This window comes from Pteropus alecto, unplaced genomic scaffold, assembly GCF_000325575.1.
Source record: "Pteropus alecto unplaced genomic scaffold, ASM32557v1 scaffold63, whole genome shotgun sequence".
In the NCBI taxonomy this organism is placed as follows: Eukaryota; Metazoa; Chordata; class Mammalia; order Chiroptera; family Pteropodidae; genus Pteropus; species Pteropus alecto.
Genome location: NW_006434897.1, coordinates 5,207,556 through 5,220,374, shown reverse-complemented (window position 1 = coordinate 5,220,374; position 12,819 = coordinate 5,207,556). Strand labels below are relative to the sequence as shown.

At 35.6% G+C, this 12,819-nt stretch overlaps 1 protein-coding gene across 5 annotated transcripts in view; it reads right to left on the bottom strand.

The window, feature by feature from the left end:
* Positions 1-5,718, bottom strand: part of SMARCAD1 (SWI/SNF-related, matrix-associated actin-dependent regulator of chromatin, subfamily a, containing DEAD/H box 1) — a 75,316-nt gene extending 69,598 nt beyond the window's left edge. For 2 of the 5 annotated variants that reach the window (XM_015588458.2, XM_006910737.3), the window contains exons 1-2: positions 5,253-5,482; positions 4,739-4,970 (exon numbers count right to left, since the gene is read on the bottom strand). In XM_015588458.2, the coding sequence (XP_015443944.1) occupies positions 4,739-4,928 (190 nt within the window). In that variant the 5' untranslated portion in view covers positions 4,929-4,970; positions 5,253-5,482. Of the gene's footprint in view, positions 1-4,738; positions 4,971-5,252; positions 5,483-5,587 lie in introns of those variants that run through there. The other 3 variants (XM_015588459.2, XM_015588460.2, XM_025046007.1) reach the window with 3 other exon arrangements.
* Between the last annotated feature and the right edge of the window lie 7,101 nt (positions 5,719-12,819).

The window sequence follows — 12,819 nt, the reverse complement described above, 5'->3', positions numbered from 1 at the left end:
ACATTTTAAATGTACTTAAGATTTTTACTTTTACTCATTGTATTTGCTATTACAACAATTCAGCACTAACCCTTTTACCAAGTACTGCTTTTCAACTAACACTACACTAGCAGACATTAAGAAGCCAGGATGACTATACAAAGCTACAGTGATAATTCACACTTTGGCCACACACACCTGAAAGATACTGAGTATCATACAATGGTAACAGAATCATGACGCTAAAATGATATATTCGAAGTATCATATTCATTTTACTGTTTGCAGGGACTTCAGAGAACTTCTAGGCAAAGGAAGTGAAGTCCAAAAACACTGATGTCATACCCAAGATCATGTAACATATGCGGCAGAGCAATGCTCTCTGAAAATATTTATAACTGGTAGTATTTAAAAATTTTCTCACTTATTGACAAACTGTTACTTTCAACAGGACAATGGCAACCACTTTAGAAGATAACCTATTTCACGAAGAAAAGAAATTCACTTTTCTTTACTAAACCTCCCTTCATTCTAACCTCAAAATAATCTGAGCTCATCTATTTTTATTTCTTTCAATACCTTCCCTTACCCAAGGAAAACTGTCTCTACAAATAAGCTCAATTTTCAACAATCCTGAAACATCTTTTGACATTGCTTCCCTGTCAAGCTATTTCTCTTTCCTTTTTTAAAGAGTAGTCACCTCCTTACCTTTCCACTGAAACTGTTAAAGGTCAACATTAATTTCTAATTTCCAAGGAAAGTGGTCTCCGATCAGTTCCTATCAAACCTGACTTCTCTACAACATTTGATACTGCTCACTATACACAAAACTGGAAACTCTTCTTTCTTTAGCTTCCAGCTATCATTTCTATGACTATTCTAGTCATCCTTTATTATCAGTGGTCCCCAGGGACCAGAGCTCTTTTTTTTTTTTTTTTTTTTTTTTTTTGAGAATCTAACGCCTGATGAGCTGAGGTGGAGCTGAGGCAGTGATGCTAGTACTAGGGGGGAGCAGCTGCAAGCCCAGATGAAGCTTCATTTGCTTGCCTGCCACTCAACTCCTGCTGTGTGGCCTGGTTCCTAACAGGCCACAGACTGGTACTGGTCCGTGGCCCTGGGGATTGGAGATCTCTGCTTTACATATTATTGTTTTCCTTTCCTTCGACTATCATTAAATGCTGATGTTTCTTGCTTAGGACATTTTTTGTTAACTATCACGATTCCAAAGTTGATTTTTCATGTTCCAACCACTCTCTGAGCCCCAAACTGTGATGTACAACCCCCTATTAGGCCTTGCTACTGAAATCAAGAGGTAATTCAAACTCAACATGTTTTAATATTTTCCTCCTAAATGTGCTGCCTAATCAGTTGATACTGTCAATCACCCAGCTGTCTGAGCAAGGAACACTTACCTTTAAACTTCACCAAACACCATGAAATACATGTCATAATAAAAATTCCCTAAAGTGCCTCCTCTGTCATCCCTACTGTCATTTCTCTGTATTAGGCTTCAAATGCAATAGCTTCATTAATAGCTTTCTCATACTCAAATGCTCTACAGTCTGTATCAAATAAAGTCCATTCTCATTTGCATCACATATACGGCCCCTAAAAACTTGGCAGGTTATAGTTCTCTTTTTAGCTTCATCTATACTGCCCTAAACCTCCTCTTACAAAGGTAAATTCCCCCTTTCCATACACATAGCACAGACTCTTCAAGGCAACATATATTTTCATCCCTTGTTCACAAAATAAGCAATGATTCATTGGTTACTGTCCACTCAATATCATTTCTCTGTAACTTTCCCTGGTCCTACGCTGCTTAGTATCTTCCCCCATGAGTTACCACATTGTACTCTTTTAACTATATATACACATGTCCTTTCCTCTTGGTGCTCCTTGAAAATCAGTCTAATAAGGGAAACAAAAAAACATAATGTAATTAGGTAGTGATAAATACTACACAGAGAAAGAGTAAAGCTGGGTATAGAGAAGAATTGCTACTTCAGAGTGATCAAGGGAAGGCTGTCTAAAAAAAGTAACATTTCACTAAGCTCTAATGAAATGAAACTGAGAGTCATATATATACAAATATTAGCAGGACCTTGGAGGCAGAAAAGCACATAGAAAGAAGGAAAGATTGCACTGTGCTTGGCATATTCACAGTAACTGGAGAGTGGTAGAGAATAAAATCTTAACTCATTAAGTGAATAATAGGATTAGCTTTTAAAAAAGAGTGATTACAGGTAGTTTTTAAAATTCCATTCTACTAGCTGATTTAGACCCTAACAGTAAATACACAAATATAGCGTTATCCCACAATGGCAGGGTATGAAATTACCATATGATGATAAAGGAAGTCAGGTCAATACTCATATTCCACTGATAATTCTTCCAATCTCATATCCAGTCTTGATCTTAAAAACAACTTCACTATTATGTCTTCTCCACAGCCCAAGGTCCAACACTCAATTCAGAATCAGCATCCCCCATGCTAAGTCGTCTCTGATCTACTTCAACATGTTAGTTTGGGACAGGACCTTAGATTCTTACTTGAATTTTTAAAGGCATGCCCAATGGCTTATAATGGGTACTTTATACCTATTCAGATGTATAAAACTCTGGTTTTTTAAATTCTCTAAACTAAAATTTTTATCATTCATTTTATTTAGTTTTAAAACCTTGCCTTTTTTTTTCTTTGAAAACTCACACATCTCTTTCTTCTCTATTTCTACTGTCATCATTGTTTGGATTATAAACTCTTCCTAAATGATTTCTCTCCCTTCCAACTCTACCCTCTCTATATAGTATTCACAACAGCTAGGCTGACTTTTTTACAAAACAACATTCTTTCACCATTTTACCCTTCTACATGAAAATTCTTTACTGGAACCGTAGTACCAAAATGTAAGTCAAAACTTAGCCTTAGTTTTCAAAATTCTCCAAAATTCATAGTATCATTTGCAATCATCTTTTCTTAAAGCAAAGTTCTCTGTTCCTAACAGAATAAATTCTTACTAGTCCCAGAACAAACTTAATTTGTATATTTTCCAGTGTCATCAAGACTGACCACGTGATTGCTAAGGGCAATCTCAGTTTCCAAGAGGAATTTATGTACCGAAAAGAAGTCCCAATAAAAAGAAAAAGAATGAAGTCTCCTCAGACAGATAAAAAGTAAAGCTGAAAAGTATCTTCTGTTTAGAAAAGACAATTAAGAATTTTACATTACTAATATTGATAAACAACTAAAACATTCCATTGAGTTCCAGTTTAAAAATGTGCTTTTATATTACAGAACAATAAACTGTGGATCTCAGATTTTAAGTGACTCGTCCAATGTCCTATTTAACTAAAATGAAGCAGCAGAGGCTTCTAAGGACTCAAAATCCCTTGCCTACAACCACGCCCTTCCTTGCCCTAACTACATTAAGAAACAGATTAATGTATTCACTGTTAAAGTAGTAAAATACCTGGAGGTTTAGACATAAACTATACCATGTTAAGAAAATCAAATTATCTGTAGTAAGAATAAACACAGGGATATCACTCCTATGTTTAATATCCTTCAGTGCTTCCCCACAGAATTCAGACAAGTTCAAAACTCTTTATAAAGCCTTTCAAAATCTGACTCCTAATTACCACTTAATCCAACCTACCAAATCATTCAACCATGTTTCAATTACCAAAATATTTAAAAATGTCATTCTAATGATAAATTACAGGGACTCTGCCATCACTGTTACATTTAAATAGAAAACTAGCAAACAAAATAGAGACACCAAGGGTTAAGACGTATGTATTACCAATCTTGTCAAGGTCACATTAATTTAAAAGCTGTTTGTGAAATACTGAGTTTTGCATTAAAAAAGGTATTACTGAAATAAACATTAAAATAAAACTTCTAATATCCCTTTTACTCTTCATAAGAAACTGTATAATGTGTACAATTAAGTTTATGCTTAGGAATTAAGAGTGCTTGGATTTGAGTTCTGGTTCTACAAACTTGTTAACTTAACTCCCGAGTCTCCTTTCTACAAAATGCAGATAATTTCTCATATAATTGTGTAAATTAAATGAAAGAATGTGAGGCACTAAGCACTATGCCTAAACATGGTAAAAATTCAAATGTATTCTAATTTTTAATTGTTTAAAGAATACAGATTAAAAGAGAAATGTTAATTTTTGGCTTCTCAAATCCTATTGTCAGTGACAATCTGCTAGAGGTTAAAAATGGTTCAGTCACCACGAAGACTACCAATTACTCTTCTGCATTATGGGAATTTCCAGGAAGTAGTGGCAAAATCTGAACGTGATCTGATTTTCATTTGTTCAGAGGCTGTCTTCAGGAACCTTGAATAAAGTCTAGCTCACAGGAGGTGATCAATATTTTTTGGAGAAATACTGGAATCAATGTAAACGTCTGGCCAAATAACTAGGTGATAAATAACTAGGCAATTCACAGGACTGAATCAGCTAGTTCCTCCTCCAGTAGCAACCATTCTGACTTAAAGATGACCTAAATTCTGGTTTCAACTTCTATCATTGGGCCATATTCCAAGGACTCGCATAAAATGGAAACAGTTACGGATGGATGCATGGTGCCTATGGCAGTTCCAAAACTGTATTTCAAAGGGTATGGTGGGAAACAATGCATCAATATATATATATAACATCACGAATAAAAATTAGAATCTCTCCTTCCTTTTATCTTTTAAAAATATCTCTTGATGCCACATCAATCTGCAACATTGTAACTCACCTGTTTTTTCAGTTATATCTGAATCAGGGGTGCCTGCCCTGCTAACTTCCCCTTCAGCATTCTCCTCTTCAGCACTAAGAGAAATTGGTGAAGAAGGGCCAGGCAGGGAGGGTTGAGGGGTTGCTTCGGGCGCTTCCTCAATCTTACTCCTCTTTTCAAAGCGAAAACGGTCCAGGTTGAAAAGATTCATATTGGTAGAAACCACCACCCTTGGGAATTTTAAATGAACTATCTGCACGAAGAAAATAAAAAGAGAAAAGGAGGCCATGAAAACAATATAAAATACAAAGCCATATCAGTTCATTCCTAAAGCAATTAAGAGCCCGCAAATGTGCCAGTGGCTCAGAATGACTATTATGGCTGCGCTTCATTATTAGGCCACAATGATCAGAAGTGGACAGGGGTATCTTTGTTAAATCTTTCCACTGCTCTTTTTACTCCCCTTCGTTCCGTGCCCGCCCCCCCCCTCCCCGTCCTCAAACCACAAGCTGACCCTCGTGCAACCTCCTCTTACCCCAGCACGCGCAGGCACGTTCCCCACTCCGACCCCCCTGCGGGCAGCGCGCCCGCCCACAGTGAAAAGCTCCCTGCACTACCGTGCTGCCTGCCTCGAGAAAGGACGTGCCAGGGCCCGCGCCTCGACACTGCGGGGACACAAAGGGGCCAAAGCAGGGGAGCGGCGGAGGCTGTGCTGGCGGGCACCCGCCCGGAAGTTGACGCGGCGCGATCTCAGCTGAGAGGAAGCTGATAGGATCAAGAAAACACAGGGAAGGCTCAGCGGTGGAGAGTGTGCCGCGGCATCTCTTTTAGTGCTCGCTCACTCGCTCTCTTTATTCGTTCAGTACTTACAGTCTTGCAGTCTCAGTGCGTTACAACAAAGGTTGAAAAGGAAAAAATAATTCCTGGAGTGGGGCGACGGGAGCCGGGCCGGGACCTCCCAAAACAACACGGAGAAACCCAATGAGCGCGTAGTGATGACGCAACACGCAGCCTAGGCTGTTTTCTTCCCCAGCACGCGCGAGAAGAAAATGTCTAGGCGCGCGCTGTTGTCATGGTAACTCGTACCCGCCTCTGTCTGGGAAGGGCAATTATGGCCTGTTTCTCCAGGTTAGAGTTGTTAAATAGAACAGTAATAAGTAGCACAGTGATAATAAATAGCACAATGTATTATATAATGTTTGATACGTTATAATCTATAGTATCTGTAACATACAGACAGTATAATAATGTACTAAATGCTTTACATGTATAATATGAACCCTTGAAAGAAGCCTATTTTTAGGAAATAAGTAACCTGAGGCCTGCAGATTTTAAGTAGTTTATTAGTAAGGAGTTAAAACCCGGGTATATTGAGCTTCAAAGTATATGAACTGCCTCCCCACTGTTGACTGAATTGTTCTTAGAGTGGAATATGACAGTTCCCTTATCTTGATGGAAATATTACTTTAAGAATATTTGCTCCCGTTGTTCTAACATTAGACTAAGACAGTTTTCCGAGTTATAATTTGATCCTCTTGTTAAAAAGGCATTACTACAAATTATTATTCTGCCAAATATATTGGTCATTGTAAACTTAAATTGGCATTGCTTTATAAACCAGTGTTTTGAATTGCAACATGAACCCATAGATTTATCAGATGTGGGCACACTTGTAAAACAAGTGTCTGGACCCAGAAATTTCAGCCTGAAAGATTGAGATTTCCATTATGCCTATTTTTGATATCCCATGACATGCACTATTTTTTTTGCATGCCTGTTAAATGGTGTGATCAAAGGATGCATCAACTTATAAATTGTACATTATTTTTGATGAAGAGGAATATTTGCTTTAAGATCTCTTACCAACTTGCAAATATACAAAACAGTATTAACTGTAATCACCATGCTGTACTTGTAATTTAAAAAAAGAATATTTGTTTTATATTAAGAAAGATCTAACATAGAAAATGGATTCCATTAGGTGAATGACTAGGCAAAGACCTGCATACCGTATGTCTAAATATTTAAACATAAATACAGCTAATGAAATGTAAAAATAAAATATATTCTGTTGTCCTATTTTGAAAATGACCTAGATAACAAGGTTGAATTTAGAATTCCTATGTGTCAGACAAGGAAAATAAGTTGGCCCATGTATTCTGCCTTCCCTGTATCACCTCTTTCCACTCGGATTTCAACTCTCTGACCCCACCTAGGGTTGCCATATTTGTAAAAAAAAAAAAAAAAAAAAAATTCTTTGTTAAATTTGTTTTAGATGATTACCTTGATGGGCACTAAGTAATTCAAAGAGGTATATAATATAAATGGTAGAGACACTGAAGACAAAAATCTACAAATGTTCGTGTTGCCATATTTGTAAAAAAAAAAAAAAAAAAAAAAATTCTCTGTTAAATTTGAATTTTAGATGAATAATACTTTTTTTTAGAATAAGCATGTCCCATGCAATATTTGGAACTTACTTATACTAAAAAATTATTTTTTGTCTGTCTGATACTCAGTTTAACAAGGTTTCCTTTATTTTACTTAGCAAACCTACCCCACACTTTACTGCTTGGTTACCTCTTTGGCCTAGGAGCCTTTTGCTATATGTTGGGTCTAAGGATATAGATACCAGAAGCACTGTTGGTCTTCAGTAAGAAGGACTTAGAGAAAAGTCACTGTCAACTTTATTGGAGCTGTGCAAACAGGGAATTTCAGAGACCAGGTACCCAAAACCATTGTCTAAAAAGTTAAGGCACAGGTTCTGAGGGAACATGTCTTCTTGGTCCCACAGATTCCTGGCCTTTTGGGGTTGGGCATGCATGAGAAAGAGCAATACTGAGCACTCTAAGGCACTTGGTCCAGTATAGGAACCACTCTTGCCCAGTTCTAAAGGTGGGGTGGTTCTGCAGCATTCATTGACCTGGGAGGATTGGAATGATCCATGATTGGGATTTTTCTTGATGATGGATCAGAAGATTAAAGATGTGTATAACAAAGAATCACAGACTATCATAACAAAGTATCACAGACTGGTTGGCTTATACAACAGAAATTCATTTTCTCTCAACTCTGAAAGCTACAAGTCCAATAACAAGGTGTTGGCAAGGTTGGTTTTTTCTGAGGACTGTGAGGAAAGGATCTGTTTCAAGCTTCATTCTTTGACTTATTGATGGACGTTTTCTCCTTATGTCTTTTCTCTGTACTTGTCTGTGTCTAATTGACTCTTCTTAGAAGGATACCAGTCTTATTGGGTTAGGGCCCACCCTAATGACCACATTTTAACTTAGTTAGCTCTCTGAAGGCCCCATCTCCAAGTAAAGTCACATTCTGAGATATGGGGGTTAGAACTTCAACATATGAATTTTGGGGGGGGGGGACACCATTCAGCCCATAACAGAAGTCAAGAGAGTGGAAGAATTCTTTACACGGACCCCGATGTCTTCTATAATGATAGCAGGAATTGGGGCTGAAAACTAGTCCTCTGATTTTTCTTCCTTCTGACCCCAAATATTGTCATTCTCCAAAGGCTTTGGTCCTCTACTTGTCTCACTCTGCTCTTTCCCAGAATGGACTGATTATGGTGGTGATTAAATATGTTTGTCAAATCTTACTCAGCTATAGATTTAAAGGGGATTAATCTTACCATTTATAAATTATAATTCATTAAACCTAACAATTTTTTTAAAGTGACCTTTAATTTTTGATATGAAAGAAGAATTTGAAAACATTGAATGCAGATGAAAAAGACAGATGAAATCAATGAGATTTAAAGAAACAATAAATATAGGAGTCATAGAACTGAGAAACAACTTTGATTAATTAATATAATCATAGAAAAGAATACACATGCACAAAATGAACAGAATAAATAATTAAAAATATGATAGAAAATGTTTATGAATTCTTTCATTTGCAAGTGAAAGAACTCACTGGATTTAAGAATCAATTAAAAGAGACTTAACTAAAAATATACTGAAGATTTTTTTTTTTAATTTCAGGAATTTAAAAAATGTCTTGCAAGTTTGTTTTTTTTTTCTGGGAAAAAATCTACAGCCTACGAAGGAGCAAAAAAAAATAAAATCAGTCAAAATTTGTTCATTACATAAAATAATAGGAACTGAGGCAACATCTACAAAGATGTGGTGGGAAAGTACTGTGACTCAAGAATTTTCTAAATCATATATATGTCATATCATGCATTTATGGAAGAAAAAACTATTTCAAACTTTTAATTCCTGGAAAGTATATTTCTTTAAAGTATTTCTAAAGACATAAATCCAGATGACAAGATCAAAAATGAGGATTTCAAGAACAGAGAATTCATGGTGTAAAAGGATATTGTTGAAACTAAAACAGGAGTTAATAATTACAAATGTGGTGTAATAGTTAGCTTTTTGTTGCATAGCAAACAACCACAAAATTTGAGTTGCATAAAACAATAACCTTGATTGGCTAGTATGGTGCAATTTTAGGTTACAAAGCATGTCTGCACATAGTACATGCTAAATAAATATTTATTGAGTAAATGAATGATATTAATAACTAGATAAAATATCCATATAGATGAACACGAACCATTTAGATAAACACAAATAAATTTTAAAACAAATTGAATATCTTCAAAATGATACATCCTATAGAAGAACAATATAAACCAGAATTTTAAAAAATTTATGTAACACATAGATAAACAAACCTAACAGAAAATGCCTTAAGAGAAATAGAGAGTGAAACGGGAGCGGGGTGGGGAGGGGGACTGAAAATAGAAAGGTAGGTAGATTTCAAAAGAAAATAATGAATATTGAAAATAAGCAAAGAAAATACAACATAATTACAATAGGAGTCACTACAGAAGGAAACCAAAGCAAAGGAGTAGAAGAGATAACTAAAAACTGTAATTCAAAAAACATTTCCTGAAACATATAAAGATGTGAAACTATGTATTGAAAGGACACATCTTATCAACTCAGTTATCCAACACCAAGACATATTCTAGGAAAACATAGACTTTAAAGAAAAATTTTGCAAGTTCCTTGAACTATTAGACAAAAGCAAGTGACCTATAAGGGAAAGAAAATTGCATTCTCATCACAGTTTTAATAGCCAGGCTTCATGCCAGAAAAAAATAAGGTATAATATTTAGGAAGTTTCAGGAAATAAAATGTAATCCAAGTATTTTATATTGAGCGAAAGTGCCTTTCAAATACAAAGTCACAAATAAACTATTAACATGCAAGAACTCTGTGAAAATTGTTCTCCTAAGCACTCCTGAAGAATATATTAGAGAATGAGCTGCATAAAACCAAAACGTTTATATAGACAATGATGTAAAGACAGATATTGAGCATTAACTATATAGTTTATAGACCAAAGATAGTATGAGGATTAAAAGGAAAAGATTTTATTATATAATGCTTATATGATCTGTCAATGCACATCTGTTAAAATGGAGAGAGAATAGTAGGAACATGTGAAAAAAATATTTTTTAACATTTCAGTAATTATATTGGAGCAAGTGTATAAGTATTGTTATTCTGAGACTGTTAGGAATATGTTCTTGGATAAAACAAATGAATAACTATAATTTCCTGTTTCTTTGAGAATAAGGATTCTCAAGTAAAAGAAGTTATAGATGTGATAGAGGTTACGGTGCAAATCCTAGAGTGCAGAGTGGTCTTTTATTAGGTCTTTTATTGATATTGAATTAGAAATATCAGTAAGAACTTAGGCAGTTTGATATGTGTGTGCACACACACAGGCACATACTATATATATACATATATAACGTGTGTGTGTGTGTGTGTGTGTGTGTGTGTGTGTGTGTGTGTTTCTCTGTGTCCACTGAAAAGGTCTAGGAATTGACTAGCCCAATAAACTTACATCCCTACCTCCAAGATCATGGTCTTGAAATATCATTTACCATTAAAGGAAATCAGGACTTCTTAGAAAAAGGACAGATTCCAATCTGGATCAGGAAATGTTCAGGATGAGCCTGGAATATCTTCCTATTCCAAAAAGAAAAGAAGTTATATAAGACAGGAGTCCCCAACCCCCAGGCTGTGGATTGGTACCTGTCTATGGCCTGTTAGGAACCTGGCTGCACAGCAGGAGGTGAGCAGCAGGTAAGCTAGCGAAGCTTCATCTATATTTGCAACCTCTCCCCAGCACTCACATCACTTCCTCAGCTCCACTTCATATCATCAAGCATTAGATTTTCATAGGAGCACAGGTACCTGATGCCAAAAAAAGGTTGAGGACTGCTGATCTAAGACGACTAACATCATGTCCCCAGCACTCACATCACCTCTTCAGCTCTACCTCAGATCATCAGGCATTAGATTCTCATAGGAGCACAGGTCCCTGGTGCCAAAAAAGGTTGGAGACCACTGATCTAAGACCACTAACTTCATATCAAAAGATCTAGTAATCATTTTGAAGAGGCTCCTACTACTGGCCAAAGATAGAGCAATTTGAACTTCAAAAAGATTAAAAATTGCAGTTTTTCGAAAGCCATTAAATATGTTTAAATCCAAGAGCTCTATATGGTATTAAAAAAAAAAAAAACTGATTGTCTTTGGAAAATGAAAGGAATACAATTCATTATCATGAAAACTAGTAAGTAGAGAAAAGAATCTAGCTTTTATCCTGCCATTAGTCTGTGTAGAGTTCTACTACGTAATCAAACCATAGATAAAGGAAAGTGTCTCTTTATAAAAGTATTCTAACTATAAAGTATATGAGAAAAAAAATGATAAAATTTGACTCACTCAGCAAGCTTGGCCCCAATTCCTGACCTATAAAATCATGAGATACAATAAAATGGCTATTGTTTTAAACCACTAAATTTTGGGAGTAGTTTGTTATGCAGTAATAGATAATCGGAACATATTCACACCTTTTTCTACATTTTTATCTCAAGTGTATTGATATTTCAGGTTAGAATTAAAATGTTCCTTATTTCTCCATAATTTAATACCTTGATGCAGCAACTGTCTGAAAAATCATAGGCTCATTTCCTATTTACCTCTAGTTTGGGGTAGCTGAGTTCAAGCACCATTATTTAATAGACTTTGTTTAAGTATCTTCACGCTTTCTGCCTTCTTTGCCAGAAGAATTATCTCCCACGATAATGTCCAATTCCTCTTTCTCAGTAATATAAATGAGATTGAATGTACTTCTTTAGCAATATATACTTAATTATAGAAAAGCATTATTATTTCTAATTTGTGTGAAGGTGTTTTATGTGATTCGACATGGTAATTAAAATGAAATTCCTAGATAAATAAAAATAAAAGAAGTTCCTAGAATATAGACTATAAAATAGAACTTTATTAATAGGGCTATTCAAATGTGGTGACTAAAATTTCAGAAATTATTGCTTCAAGGGTCGCTGTGGGTGTAGAATTCACCTTTTAAATTAAAATAAATATTTATATGAAACTGCTATAATGGTTAATTTTATGTGTCAATTTGACTGAGCTAAGAGAGCTGGTAAAACATTATTTCTGGGTGTGTCTGTAAGGGTGTCTCAGGAAGAGATTAGCATGTGAATTGGTAGACTGAGTAAAGAAGATTGCCCTCAACTATGTGGTTGGGCTTTATCCAGTCCATTAAGGGCTTGAATAGAACAAAAAGGTGGAAGGAGGATGAATTACTCTCTCTGCTTCAGGTGGTACATCCATCCTCACGTAACTTCAGACAACAGCACACCTATTCTTAGGCCTTCAGACTTGGGTCTTGGACTGGAACTATATACCACCGGGCTTCTTGGATCCCTAGCTTGCAGAGGGACTTCTCAGTTTCCAAAATTGAGTGAGCCAATCTCTCATAATAAATCTTTTTCTTTATGCTTATATATATCCTATTGGTTCTGTTTTTCCATGGAACTCTAATAGAGCTGCTGTTAATCAATCCTATTAATTACCTGTTAGTTTTGAAATGGGCTCAGTGAAAATGTTTAATAGAATTCTCAAATTCTTCATTTAAATAGGAGGAAAGACTGTGGGAATTTTTTTAAAATTTATTTTTGCTTTATATTTACCAAAATGAAATCATAAAGCAACTCAAGTAAGGAGCAACCCTTCTAAATGTGAATTGAA